At 39.7% G+C, this 11,204-nt stretch overlaps 1 protein-coding gene across 2 annotated transcripts in view; it reads left to right on the forward strand.

Annotated features, from left to right (window-relative positions):
- LOC137983182 (hemicentin-1-like) overlaps positions 1 to 8,503 on the forward strand; it is a 43,733-nt gene extending 35,230 nt beyond the window's left edge. For both annotated transcript variants that reach the window (XM_068830360.1, XM_068830361.1), the window contains 10 exons: positions 454 to 708; positions 1,145 to 1,399; positions 2,031 to 2,144; positions 2,983 to 3,110; positions 4,157 to 4,215; positions 4,647 to 4,798; positions 5,502 to 5,684; positions 6,026 to 6,159; positions 7,118 to 7,196; positions 8,338 to 8,503. In XM_068830360.1, coding sequence (XP_068686461.1) covers positions 454 to 708; positions 1,145 to 1,399; positions 2,031 to 2,144; positions 2,983 to 3,110; positions 4,157 to 4,215; positions 4,647 to 4,798; positions 5,502 to 5,684; positions 6,026 to 6,159; positions 7,118 to 7,196; positions 8,338 to 8,360 — 1,382 coding nt within the window. In that variant the 3' untranslated portion in view covers positions 8,361 to 8,503. The remainder of the gene's footprint in view (positions 1 to 453; positions 709 to 1,144; positions 1,400 to 2,030; positions 2,145 to 2,982; positions 3,111 to 4,156; positions 4,216 to 4,646; positions 4,799 to 5,501; positions 5,685 to 6,025; positions 6,160 to 7,117; positions 7,197 to 8,337) is intronic.
- The last annotated feature ends 2,701 nt before the right edge of the window (positions 8,504 to 11,204 follow it).

An 11,204-nucleotide genomic window follows, 5' to 3' on the forward strand; every position in this document is an offset into this window, starting at 1 on the left:
TCAGCACACAAGGGGCCCTTACACGTTTCAACCCTTATGACTTTCTGATATTACATCATAAAATGCACGCAGCCAAGCCGACCAGCGAGCACTTCAAATTACTATCTCGAATAAGACAAACAGAAGGACGTCGCAGGTGAGGGTTTCAGGGATGGGGTGCAGTGATGACGTAGTGGTGAGAGTACTCGCCTCCCACCAATGTGGCCTGGGTTCGATTCCCAGAATCTGCTTCATATGTGGATTGAGTTCGTTGGTTCTCTACTCTGCACCGAGAGGTTTTTTTTCCGGGTACTCCTAGTAGACGAGATTCGGATCGACCTTTGAATTTTAAGTTCAGTTCTTGGTCGCACTCTCACATTCTTTGACTACAAAAAAAATGATCAGCGATCGAGCCTACCGAGGAAGCTTCAGTCGTAACTATGGAAAAAAGTTTCATTGATTCCTTGTTTTTAGATCCTCCAGAGGTTACAGTATTATCATCAAACATCAACGTTCGGGAGGGCGAGAACGTATCACTTGATTGCTTGCCAACGGGAAATCCAATACCAGATGTCACATGGATCAGGAATAGCGATAAATCTGTGGTAGCCAAAGGGAAACGAGCGGTGTTTCCAATGATAAGCAGAACAGATTCGGGACTCTTTTACTGCTTAGCGTGGAATGGAGTTGGGAATAACGCCTCTGGAAATGTCAGAATTAATGTCTTGTGTAAGTAAATTTTGGTAATTGTTAAATAAAAAATAGTCTAGTTTGTCATTAACGTGAAATTTTTACCTTTGCAGCAGCCATTGAGCGCCGTGTCATTTTACGATTTCGCTACCCAATCGCAAAGGCCGTCTTGTGGATGTAAAATATGAAGGAAATTGATAATCCGTGTCATATCTGAGTAAAGCTAGTTTGTGACTGACCATTTTGTTCGCTTTTATATCTGGCACTGTTATTAATATAGAAGCACTGTATCACGATCTCACCAGCCAAGTTGCAAAGGTTCCCTTTGCACAAAACTCGTTTAGTTTCGCCCCATTTTATCAGGTTTAGTTTTATCACTTTCACAATGTGGTTCAACTAGGTGACCAGTTTACACTTGAGCATTTCAGCGTCGTCTTACAATTTAAATTTGACGTTAATTCTCAAATCATTACAGATGCAGCAGAAATTGTATCGCATCCTGTGGACCAAGTGGTTTGGGTAGGGCAACAAATTACACTCTCCTGTGGTGCCATTGGTAATCCTGTGCCCAATATCACTTACTCGATTGTTGGTGACAATGGCACAGTTTCCTTTGGTAGAACACTTGTCATTGGCGCATCCAACATATCGTACGTTAAATCGTACACCTGTACTGCTGACAATGGATTAGAAGCACCGGTGTTGGCTAATGTGACTGTTACTGTTTTAGGCAAGTCTCGTCTTATCTCATATTTTTCTAAACTGATTTAGAGAGATATCATAATTAGTAGTTCTTGAGGCTATCCCAAAATTACAGGCTCAATCGTCATCCGTTATCTTGTCCTTCCTATGGCGACAAGTAGGATTTATAAAGGACTCTTGATTTCTGTTATTGCTTTTGGTTCTTTCTTAGAAGTAATAGTTTCTTCATTTCTGAGAATTTTAGTCCTGAAATTTAAAATCGTGCGACCCAACAGGAATCATCTGAAAGGGCAGTTTAAGTTGAACATGTTAAACTAGTTTCCGTAATTCTCCGATAACGTTGTATTGTAGTAAAAATGCGCTCATCGCTGACTTCCACTCCATAGACAAGAAGAGATAGACATGCAGAGAAATATAGATACAATAGACCAACTCGGCTAACTCAATGTTGTATCCAATTCAAACCTCTCGGGGTTAAGATTGTTTGTGTGTTGAATTTGCATGACAATAAAGCATTCACATTTAAATCCGGATATGGAAAACTTGGAACAAAACGTTTTATTCCCAAAAGATTTGAGTTGGGTACAACATTGAGTCAGCCGAATTGGTCCATTTAATTTCTTTCGTTTCTTGTTTCATCTGTGAAATTTTCTCTACAGTACGACCTTGCTCTGCCAATCCTTGTTTTAAGGGAAACTGCACGGATATCCAAGGAACAACCTACAATTGCACCTGTGGTTATGGTTATAAGGGCAAAAACTGTGATGAACCGAGTATGTTAAAACAGTTAATTTCTTTTAAAGATTGTATTGCCATTCTTCAAGCCTTTCAGCGCCACTTTCTTCCTGTGGTACTACCTATTGCTGTTGTGTAGGGCGGTTCTTGAGACTGTGGAAACATGAAACGCGAAAGTGGTAACTCAAAAAGTTTTGAATTGTCCTCCCAAATTGACCTGCTCCCAACTGAGTGGCTTTAAAGCGCATTTAGTAGAGCACTGCTCAGGCATCGCAGAGGACATAAACCGCCGCAAGTTTCCGTTTCGTAAACGGTCAATGCCATTTCAACGGCACTTGGAAAATTTTTCTCTTATGGGTTTTTTTAAATAAAGAAAAAAAAAAGACCAAATTACATATCGAACCCAAAAGAAATATAGAAAAATACAGAGAAATCATGATAAAAGAAAAAGACCGAATTACGTATCAAACCCAGGCTATTGGATTAGCAGCGTACATCACTCACCACTAGACTATCGAGTTGCACAGCCAAAACTTCAAAAATTTTATACATTTAACTACTTTGTTTAAAGTATAGTGAATAGTTGATTGAAGTAGTAAAAGTAACATTATCCTCAACGTAAGGCGAACCCCTAACACCATAGTCATTTCTTAGGCTTTGTTTCTCAATCTGGGCGCAATTTTAGCCGCTTACGAAAGGAAAATAAGCTAAGCCGCTTGAATTTTTCAGTTGTCTAGAAAGTGAATTGCTTCTGTCTCTCGTAAAAAAAAGTATTCAGTCGTAACTCACTTTCCTTAAAGACTAATCATATCACAGGCGTTGATTTTTCTGTCTGTGCAGACAATGTGAACTAGCCTTTATTTATTATTTTCACAGCGCAGGCAAACACTTTCGTCATTGAAGGCGAAATAACTCTAGACAGGACTAAATTCCAATATCACGAGGACTACAAGAATCATAGCAGTGCACGGTTTCTCAACCTGAGCACAACGTTCATCCAAAATGTAAGTTGATGATGATGATAATGTCGAACATCGAGGGCATTGATCACCACGACGACCAAAACATGCTTCTCGTCTGCCTCTACCGTAAACGCTCTAATAAGCCCCCCCCCCCCCTCCCTCCCTCGCTTACAGCCTCAAGTTTGTAATAAGCTCCCCCTCTCTAATAAGGCCCCACTCCCCTCCCCTCGAATTTTTTGTAATAACACACGCGGCAAAATGAGGTTTCAAAAGCTAATTTTATGAACAATGTCAGTCTCGCACACTTGCCTAGCGGTCTAAATATAATGCTAAGAAAAACGAGTGCGTGCGAAAGGTTTCGATTTTAAATGACCAAAGACAACCTTCTATACAGTTTATACCGTATACGAAATTTATTAAATCTGAGTGAGGTTTTAGAAGACTGGTATTTCGACTCTCGAGTTTTTAATAAGCTCCCTCTACGAGCTTCCGGGGGGGACTTATCGGGGCGTTAACGGTAGCTGCATGCGTAAGTTACAGCATCGATAAATTGCAAAAATGAAATCAAAGTGTAGGCAATAAGCCATTTCCGAGTTCATGTCTTCCTCCTCTTCAAAACGAGTTTAAGTGCGAAGTTTTTGTTATGAAAATTAGTTTTTATTCATATGTAAAGTAGAACTAATTACCATCACAAAGACTTCGCACTTAGACTCGCTTTGAAGAGGAGGCAGACATGAACTCGGAAATGGCCTATTGAGGGTTTTCATCTGAAATCACGGCGGCCATGTTGGTGTACAGAACAATGCAGTAAGATGTCTTTTGGGAATTTGACACTATTATTATGCAAAAACTTGTGAGGCCATTTTCTATTGTTTTGTACACCAACATGGCGGTCTCATCACGTGGATGAAAACCGAGAATAAAAGATACATACATTGAAAGTGCGGAAGAATGAAAATATAAAAGAGAGAACCATAATCGGCAAACATCCATCCGCGTGGCTCTGTTTCGTGCTATCACCACCATTCATTTGCTTGCAACTTCAGCCACCTCAGCTAACCAGCACTCAATTCTCCATTTATTTCTAGGTTGCGGCTATTTATGGGGATGAGCCACAATTTGGTCACGTCCGAGTGAACAACATATTGTAAGTAATGACCTTTTGTATTGTTGTGCTTGATATATTCTGTACATAGTTTGAGGGGCGTGAACCAGTTGTAGGGCGCTAGATTCTGAGTTCAAATCTTGTTCTAGCCACCAAATGGATTTGAGTTTCGTGATCCTATATTCCACTCCGTCACTATTTGAAAATGTCGGTTCACTGGTTTTCGTCTTTGAAAATTGCTTTTCGTACTGTAATTCTGTTATTACTTATATATCCTCCTTACATAGGCGCACAAGTGTAAGCTCTTAACACCAAATTGCATATCTTTTGGTTTTGTTGTCCTTAAATATACTACACCTCACTTCGTGCTGAGGCGGTTGTCAACTCGTTAATTACATTTTTCATACAGCTGTCAAGGTACTTGCTTGAAATATATTATAGAACTAACAACACATCCTTCTCTCGCTTGACAGAAATGGAAGCGTTGTGGTAAACTTCACTGTGTTCTTTATCAGCGGAGTGAAGACTCCTGGAAGAATCGTGGAGGCCTTTAACGATGCTGTTAATAATGGTTCTGTTGCCTTGCTTTCGGTGGAAAAAGGAACACTACGCCTTATTCTACCACGTATGTTTACTTCCTAACGTACTCAGTCTTCACTGATTAATGTTTAAAGTTAGGGCCCACGTTCACCCTACAGGCATTGCGTGCCGTGAAACAATTTTCATATATGAAAATCCTGACAAAGCTGAAATTCATCCAATCAGATGGCTTGGTTGAAGGTGGGCCTTTAAAATGGCGCCTTGTATACAATGAATCTTTCCTCTTTTGCTTCAATTTGTAGCTAGAAATGACTTGGGCATTTGTATTTATTTTCCTGTAAGCCTTTTTTCTCTCAAAAGACTGCACGCTTATTTCGAGTTTTCACTTTTATGATTTAGACTTTAAATCTTTAACGAGTACGTAAAATACAGCAAAACTACGAAAATCAAAATATTCTTCGATACTTTACCCTTAATTAATCAAGAATACAAACATATTTATAGACGTTCTTGAGGTAGTGCAGGGTAAAGATAGGTAATATATTGACCTTGTGGTTCAAATGCAGAATACGTGAGATGGTAACAGCTGAACGTATCGCGCTTTAAAAGCTCATACAAGCGACGTGACCAAGTTTAAATGCACTTTGACGATATTTCTTAGTGTCTCCTTCCAATGGCAGACGGACCCTTCCATGCTTTATCGGGCACTAATCTACCCATGACAAACATCTTGCTTTAATTGTTGTGAAAAATAGGCTCACTATATTTTCTGACTGTTTCTGTGGCAGCAACTTCACCTCCGTCGACCACAATCCAAACCTCACATCCATCAGGAACTTCTCGGAGAGATCGATTTCTGAATGGATGGATGATTGCTTTACTGGTTGTGATCGGTTGCCTTGTTATGCTAGCCTTGGTGTGCGCGATTCTCCACTTCTGTGAGCGGAAAAAGATAAACAAACAAAACAAAGGTATGATAACTGGAAGTGAAATTGTAAATATAAAGTTGCACTTGAACCTCAGAGACTTTTCTGTACAGTGAAATGTGAAGTCCCGCTAGGTTTCAAATGATGCGGGTGGTTAACTGACCTTAAATCCCCTCAGAATAGGCCTTAAACACAGAGCGGCCATGCTGTGTCCCGAGGGATTGAAACCTTTTGTTTTTGCGTATGCACCGAAACTCTTTCCCAAATATTTCAACTTGAGGCTCGGGGTACAAAATCTATTGTCTATGGCCAATATGGGCGCCGCGCGAATAAGGCGCGAATACGCTTCATTGTTTTTTTTTTTAATTCCTGTCATTTTGTGCCAGAAATTTCCCACAGATGCGAGAGCGGAAAAGGGAACGGTCTTCATACGAATGATAAAACGCCTAGAGAACGTGCAATTACGCGACCTGGAGAGTACGTGAAAGAAGGTCCCACTGTGATGGAACTTACTGATCAGGTACCTTGAAATTTACAATTTAAAGCCTTCTGAGTGGATGAAGGTGGGGAAGGCAAGTAAAGCTTACAGGGGACCGAATACAATAATAATAACTACGTCAGAGAAATCCAAGGGTCTTTATATGCTGGGAATTTGAATATACTGAGCATGCATACTATGCAAAGGCCCTATTATGCGAAGGGAATGTTTCACTAACTTGAAATAAGGTTTATCCAGTTTCCAAGACGAAGGGAATATCAAGCCAAAGTGCTTTCCATTGTTTCGTTAAATTCGCAGAAAGAACGAAAACTTGCGTCTGTGTATGGGGATACTCTTATTAATGCGTCGAGCGCAGGTCTTCTGACATTATCTAACGCACTTGCTTCAAACTGTCACTGTTTCCATAAGGAGATCGTTCAAGAAAAAAAAGAAAGCTTAAAGCTTAAAGTGCACTTTATTTGTTCTCCGAAATCGTCCCATTGTGTTGTTCTTGGAACCCTTGGATTGAAATTCCACTTTTCCGTTGGCTTTGGAAGAGGCAAAAAGGGGTCATACTTCGATCCGTAACCAAGCAATGAAGGGAAATGGGTTTTATACCGGGTTGAGGTCATAGACTGCAGGTTCTTTGAAAAACTGCGATGCAAATTAATATGTGCCGTGAACCCGGTATCGGATTTATTACCCTTCATTGCGCGGTTATGGATCGAAGTATGACCACTTTATCAGTCTTTCAAAGCAAACAAAAAAGTGAATTTTCAATCCAAAAGTTCTAAAAATAAAATGTATTTGGGACGATTTCTGAGAATAAACAAAGTGGGAAACTGTACATATTCAATCATTGGTCAGTCTGTCTGTAGACTTTTAAAGAACTAAGAGATTTCGTTGACTGTCGTACTGCAGATTGTAAATAACATGACTTCACGAACCTGAAGTTATTTCATCAAACGCAAGATATCATCGTACGTTTATCGCTTTTCAGAACAAAGGCGTCAATGAAAGAAGCCCAGATGAAGCCCTTGGCGTGAGATTCAGCAACGGAATATCTGAAATGTCCAATGGTAGGTGGAAAAATTGACCACGCAGTTTTCGAGAACTTCTGTAGACCTGAAAAAGTATACTATCGAACTAAAGCACGTGACTATGGAAGTTGATGGTGTTAGTAACCGCTGTCTTGGTTTTCACGCCTTGAAAAATCAGAACTTCCAATTTGGCTCATCATCGATTTTCTGACACGCTCTCATATCTCAAAAATTCCCTCTCCCTGTCACTCAAAATAAAATGAACCAGAGCCTGTTTTAAGCCTTAAGCCGGGACGGTGCCTACTGTTGTTATTGCGCATACGTTCTTGCGCATCTCGGGTTTCCTATGGGTTGTGCTTACTGATACAGGGATATTTTTGCGTGGTTAAAAACTTTTCGGAGAAAGCAGAACTTAGCAACTGCTCTTGGTATCCAAAAAGAAATTGGGGGTAAACATGTATTTTTCAGCGATAATTAAGCTTTCATTTGGAAAAGAACGCCGTGAATTGCTTTGTATTTTCAAGCTTTTTGCAAATATTGTTGCTTAGTTATCTTTGAAAAATGCGGGTTTACCCCAATTTTCATTATGGGTTTCAATAACACTTGTTAAGATCTCCTTTTCCCACAAATCCCTAAACCGCACAAAAATACCTTTGTTTTAGTAGGCATCGGCCTACAACAGGTACTGTCATGCTAAATGTACTGTTTTAGGTCAAAACTTGGTAAAAATCTAAATTTAGTACTTAAGCTCATACATATAACATTCCTGACATATCAATGAGATGATACGAAATATAATATGGCACAAAGAGCTATTCGTATTTAACTTTTGGCGACTTTCGTAGGACAACGTCTCCAAACTTGCCCAAATTTTTCAAGTTTCAATCCATTTCCATCCTCTCCATCCTTGGCTGAAAACAACAAAGAATACCTTCATAGCACTTTAATGGTTATTGGCAACAAAACTACAGCATTAATTGTTGGTCCTCATTGATGCAAAGTGGTTGTTGCAGTGTTTCATTCTACTTTTTGGGTGTCATGAAATTACATCATCTTGCGTGACATAGCCACTTTAAATCCACTCCAACCAGAACACTGTTCATGTCACCTCCCAGATCCTTCACTCAAAACAAAATTCTGGAAATAACCCCTAACAGTGTCCATTTTATTTTCTTTAAAGGTGCTGTGACGTCAAAATTGTGAGGGTTAAGAAAAGAAAAATACACATTGTTATGCAATGTACTTATGTGCTATTCTTTGGCTTTTCAGCAATTCGTTGAATGAATTAATAATTGTTAAAATGACTGTAAATTAATATTGAAATGAAATAAAACCAGTGAAATGACTTCGAATTCATTAAATGTATTATCATAGTGTGAAATTTTTTGCCTCGCTCCATAAGAAAAGATAACAAAGAAGATCAATCCCCTCCCCTATATATCTTGTAGACTTGTCTCGTTCCCCGAGTCGAACGCTGCAGCAAACAGAGATGAGCGACAATAAATAACACTTGCTTGAGACATAAGGTATTGACAAACAAGCGCAAACGCAAAGGACAGTCAAGAATAGTCGAGCTTCTTTGTACATTTCACAAAATGAGTCGGTCAAGTAGCTTGACTTGAAGAGCTGAAAACCGATAACGAGATCTTAGCAACCTCAAATAAACAATACAGTTTTAGTTAAGCACAAATGGCCTCTGTAAAAAAGCTGCAGTGGAAGCCCCGGACATGGATCCAAACGTGTTTTGCCTTTTTTGGTAACGGGCTCTCTTTTTCATTAAATTATGCGAAACGGGTTGTTGGAGGTGGTAATCACTAAGTGATACTTTGTTTACAGACGAAGACTACAAATACATTTAAGCCATGCTTTAAGTACTGTTATTATATGGCTGGTGTTCCTTGCCGTTATAACGCGCGCTCTGATTGGCTGAGAGCAGCTAAGCGCTTGGGCATTATTCTCCCGTTGCGGTAATGCCCACGGGCCGATTGTGGATTATGAAAATTAGCTTTTTTTTCTTCTTTACAACCGTTCTGTTAGCCATATCATAAACAACTTGATAACCTCGACCATTCGGTCGTTAAAGCAAAATATCAAACCTCTGCCTAACTGTTTTGACCTCGCTCTCGCTCGGTCAATAGGGCAAGGCGTCAGTTTGAGATATTGCTGTACAATCACCTCTCTCTTCAAGTTGTTATTAATAAACGAGCAGGAGAGTTTTATCGGGTTTTAAACCATCAGGCAAAGGCGAATGGTTTTAGACCCAACTGTAAAAGTAATTAATTATTCATCAAAGTTATGACCAATCAGCAGGTACGGTACTATATGAATCGGAGTCACATGAACTCCTCTGTAAACCCCAATTTACTACTTGCACCATAGTTAATCGAGGGACTGGTTATGAAACCTTAAGACCTTCAAAAGCGAGAAAAATGTTGTCGCAATCGATGTTGAATTGACCGTGACCCTGCACAATCTTTTGTTTTGGTCTCGCATGGGTTCCCAAATTATTTGCGCATAATTTAATCATTTGATTTAAGGATTTGATTGGTTATCGTATCGAAAAAAGGTGTGTTTTGTGCAGGGTCAAGGCCAAAAATACGGACAAAAACATCAAACAAAGGAACTTGTCGAGTTTCATAACACTCTCCATGCATTAACTATGCTTGCACAAACCCCATAATACAGTATATTTTGGGGGATTACTTGCATTAAAACAATGGATATCCAGTTCACTGAACCATGATACAGTCCCAAAAGTAAAAAAGTAATTAACTTGTATTGTTTTTATGTAACGAACCCCCCCTCCCCCCCCCCCCCCAATACGTATTAAATTATAGATGGTTTTCACTCACGTGCCTTGGAGGCCATATTGGTGTACAAAACAATACAAAATTTATGCATGGAATCTGCATAAAAATACAGTTTGGTTCCCAAAGGAGAGAACGTCTATTGTTCTTGTACACCAACATGGCCGCTGTGACGTCACATGAAAACGATCTATTGGATTGTGCAATTATTGAATACAAATAACTGGGCTTGATAAATCATTAAACAGTAGAGATAACTTTCAATACGAACTCCTGCTTACCTAATTAGCAGTCATTAACTTTTGATACTTTCTCCACTGAATTAAATTCATTCTTTTATTTTGCAAGTGTGATAAAATTACGCTTCGCGTCCAATCTGTATGGGCGTTAACAATGGCTCACCATTGTAAAAACCAATACAGATCTCCCGCTCATTCACCACCTTTTTTGTTGCTCTGTTTGGGGATGTCTGGTTCAATAGCATTTAATTAAAATCTCTGCAAATTGATCCGGGCTCATTCTCATCATCTCCTTAATTAAACGCGGGTGTATCTTGTAGTGATAACTGTATATGCACAACGACAGAGACATACCCTTCTCCCCTCGTTCAGGTCCCGGGGGGGGGGGGGGGGGTACTCCCTTATAAGGGCTTAATGGGGACGTCTTAATCAGGGTATCGATTTATCAATTTTTGTCTTAAACTGGGTTAAATGTCTTAAACAGGGTATCAAAAATCGGAATTCTGTCTTCAAATGGGTAGGAAAATCAGCGATATTTGTCTTAAACAGGGTCAGGGTATGAGGGGCCGCGCCGCACCTCCCCAACCAGGGATACATCGAGTCCCCCCCCCCCCCCTCCCCCCGGGTTCAGGTAAACTTTATCCAACATCTCCAGCACAATAAACCCTTCGAGCGCTTTTCGTTTCCGTGTTTGCGCCATATTTTAAAATTTAGCGCCAACTTAAACATGAATGTTTCGTCAAGCAATGTTGGATAATGTTTTGCCACTATCTCAACATTTACATTCAACAATGTTGCATGTGGGATCCAAATTGGTTCGATAGTTTGGCCAGGGATTTAGTATGTTTTATGTAAAGAATTATATTGTGAACGCACGTGACGTTTTCTCGCTGACCCGATAGTCTGTTTCGTTCGTAAATCATGAAATTATTGATTTTTTGACGCAGACGCGATAAAAGTGCAAAATATGCCCATTGTTGTCACTAAACCACTGTGATAGC

The sequence above is a fragment of the Montipora foliosa genome, chromosome 13 (genome assembly GCF_036669935.1).
Source record: "Montipora foliosa isolate CH-2021 chromosome 13, ASM3666993v2, whole genome shotgun sequence".
In the NCBI taxonomy this organism is placed as follows: Eukaryota; Metazoa; Cnidaria; class Anthozoa; order Scleractinia; family Acroporidae; genus Montipora; species Montipora foliosa.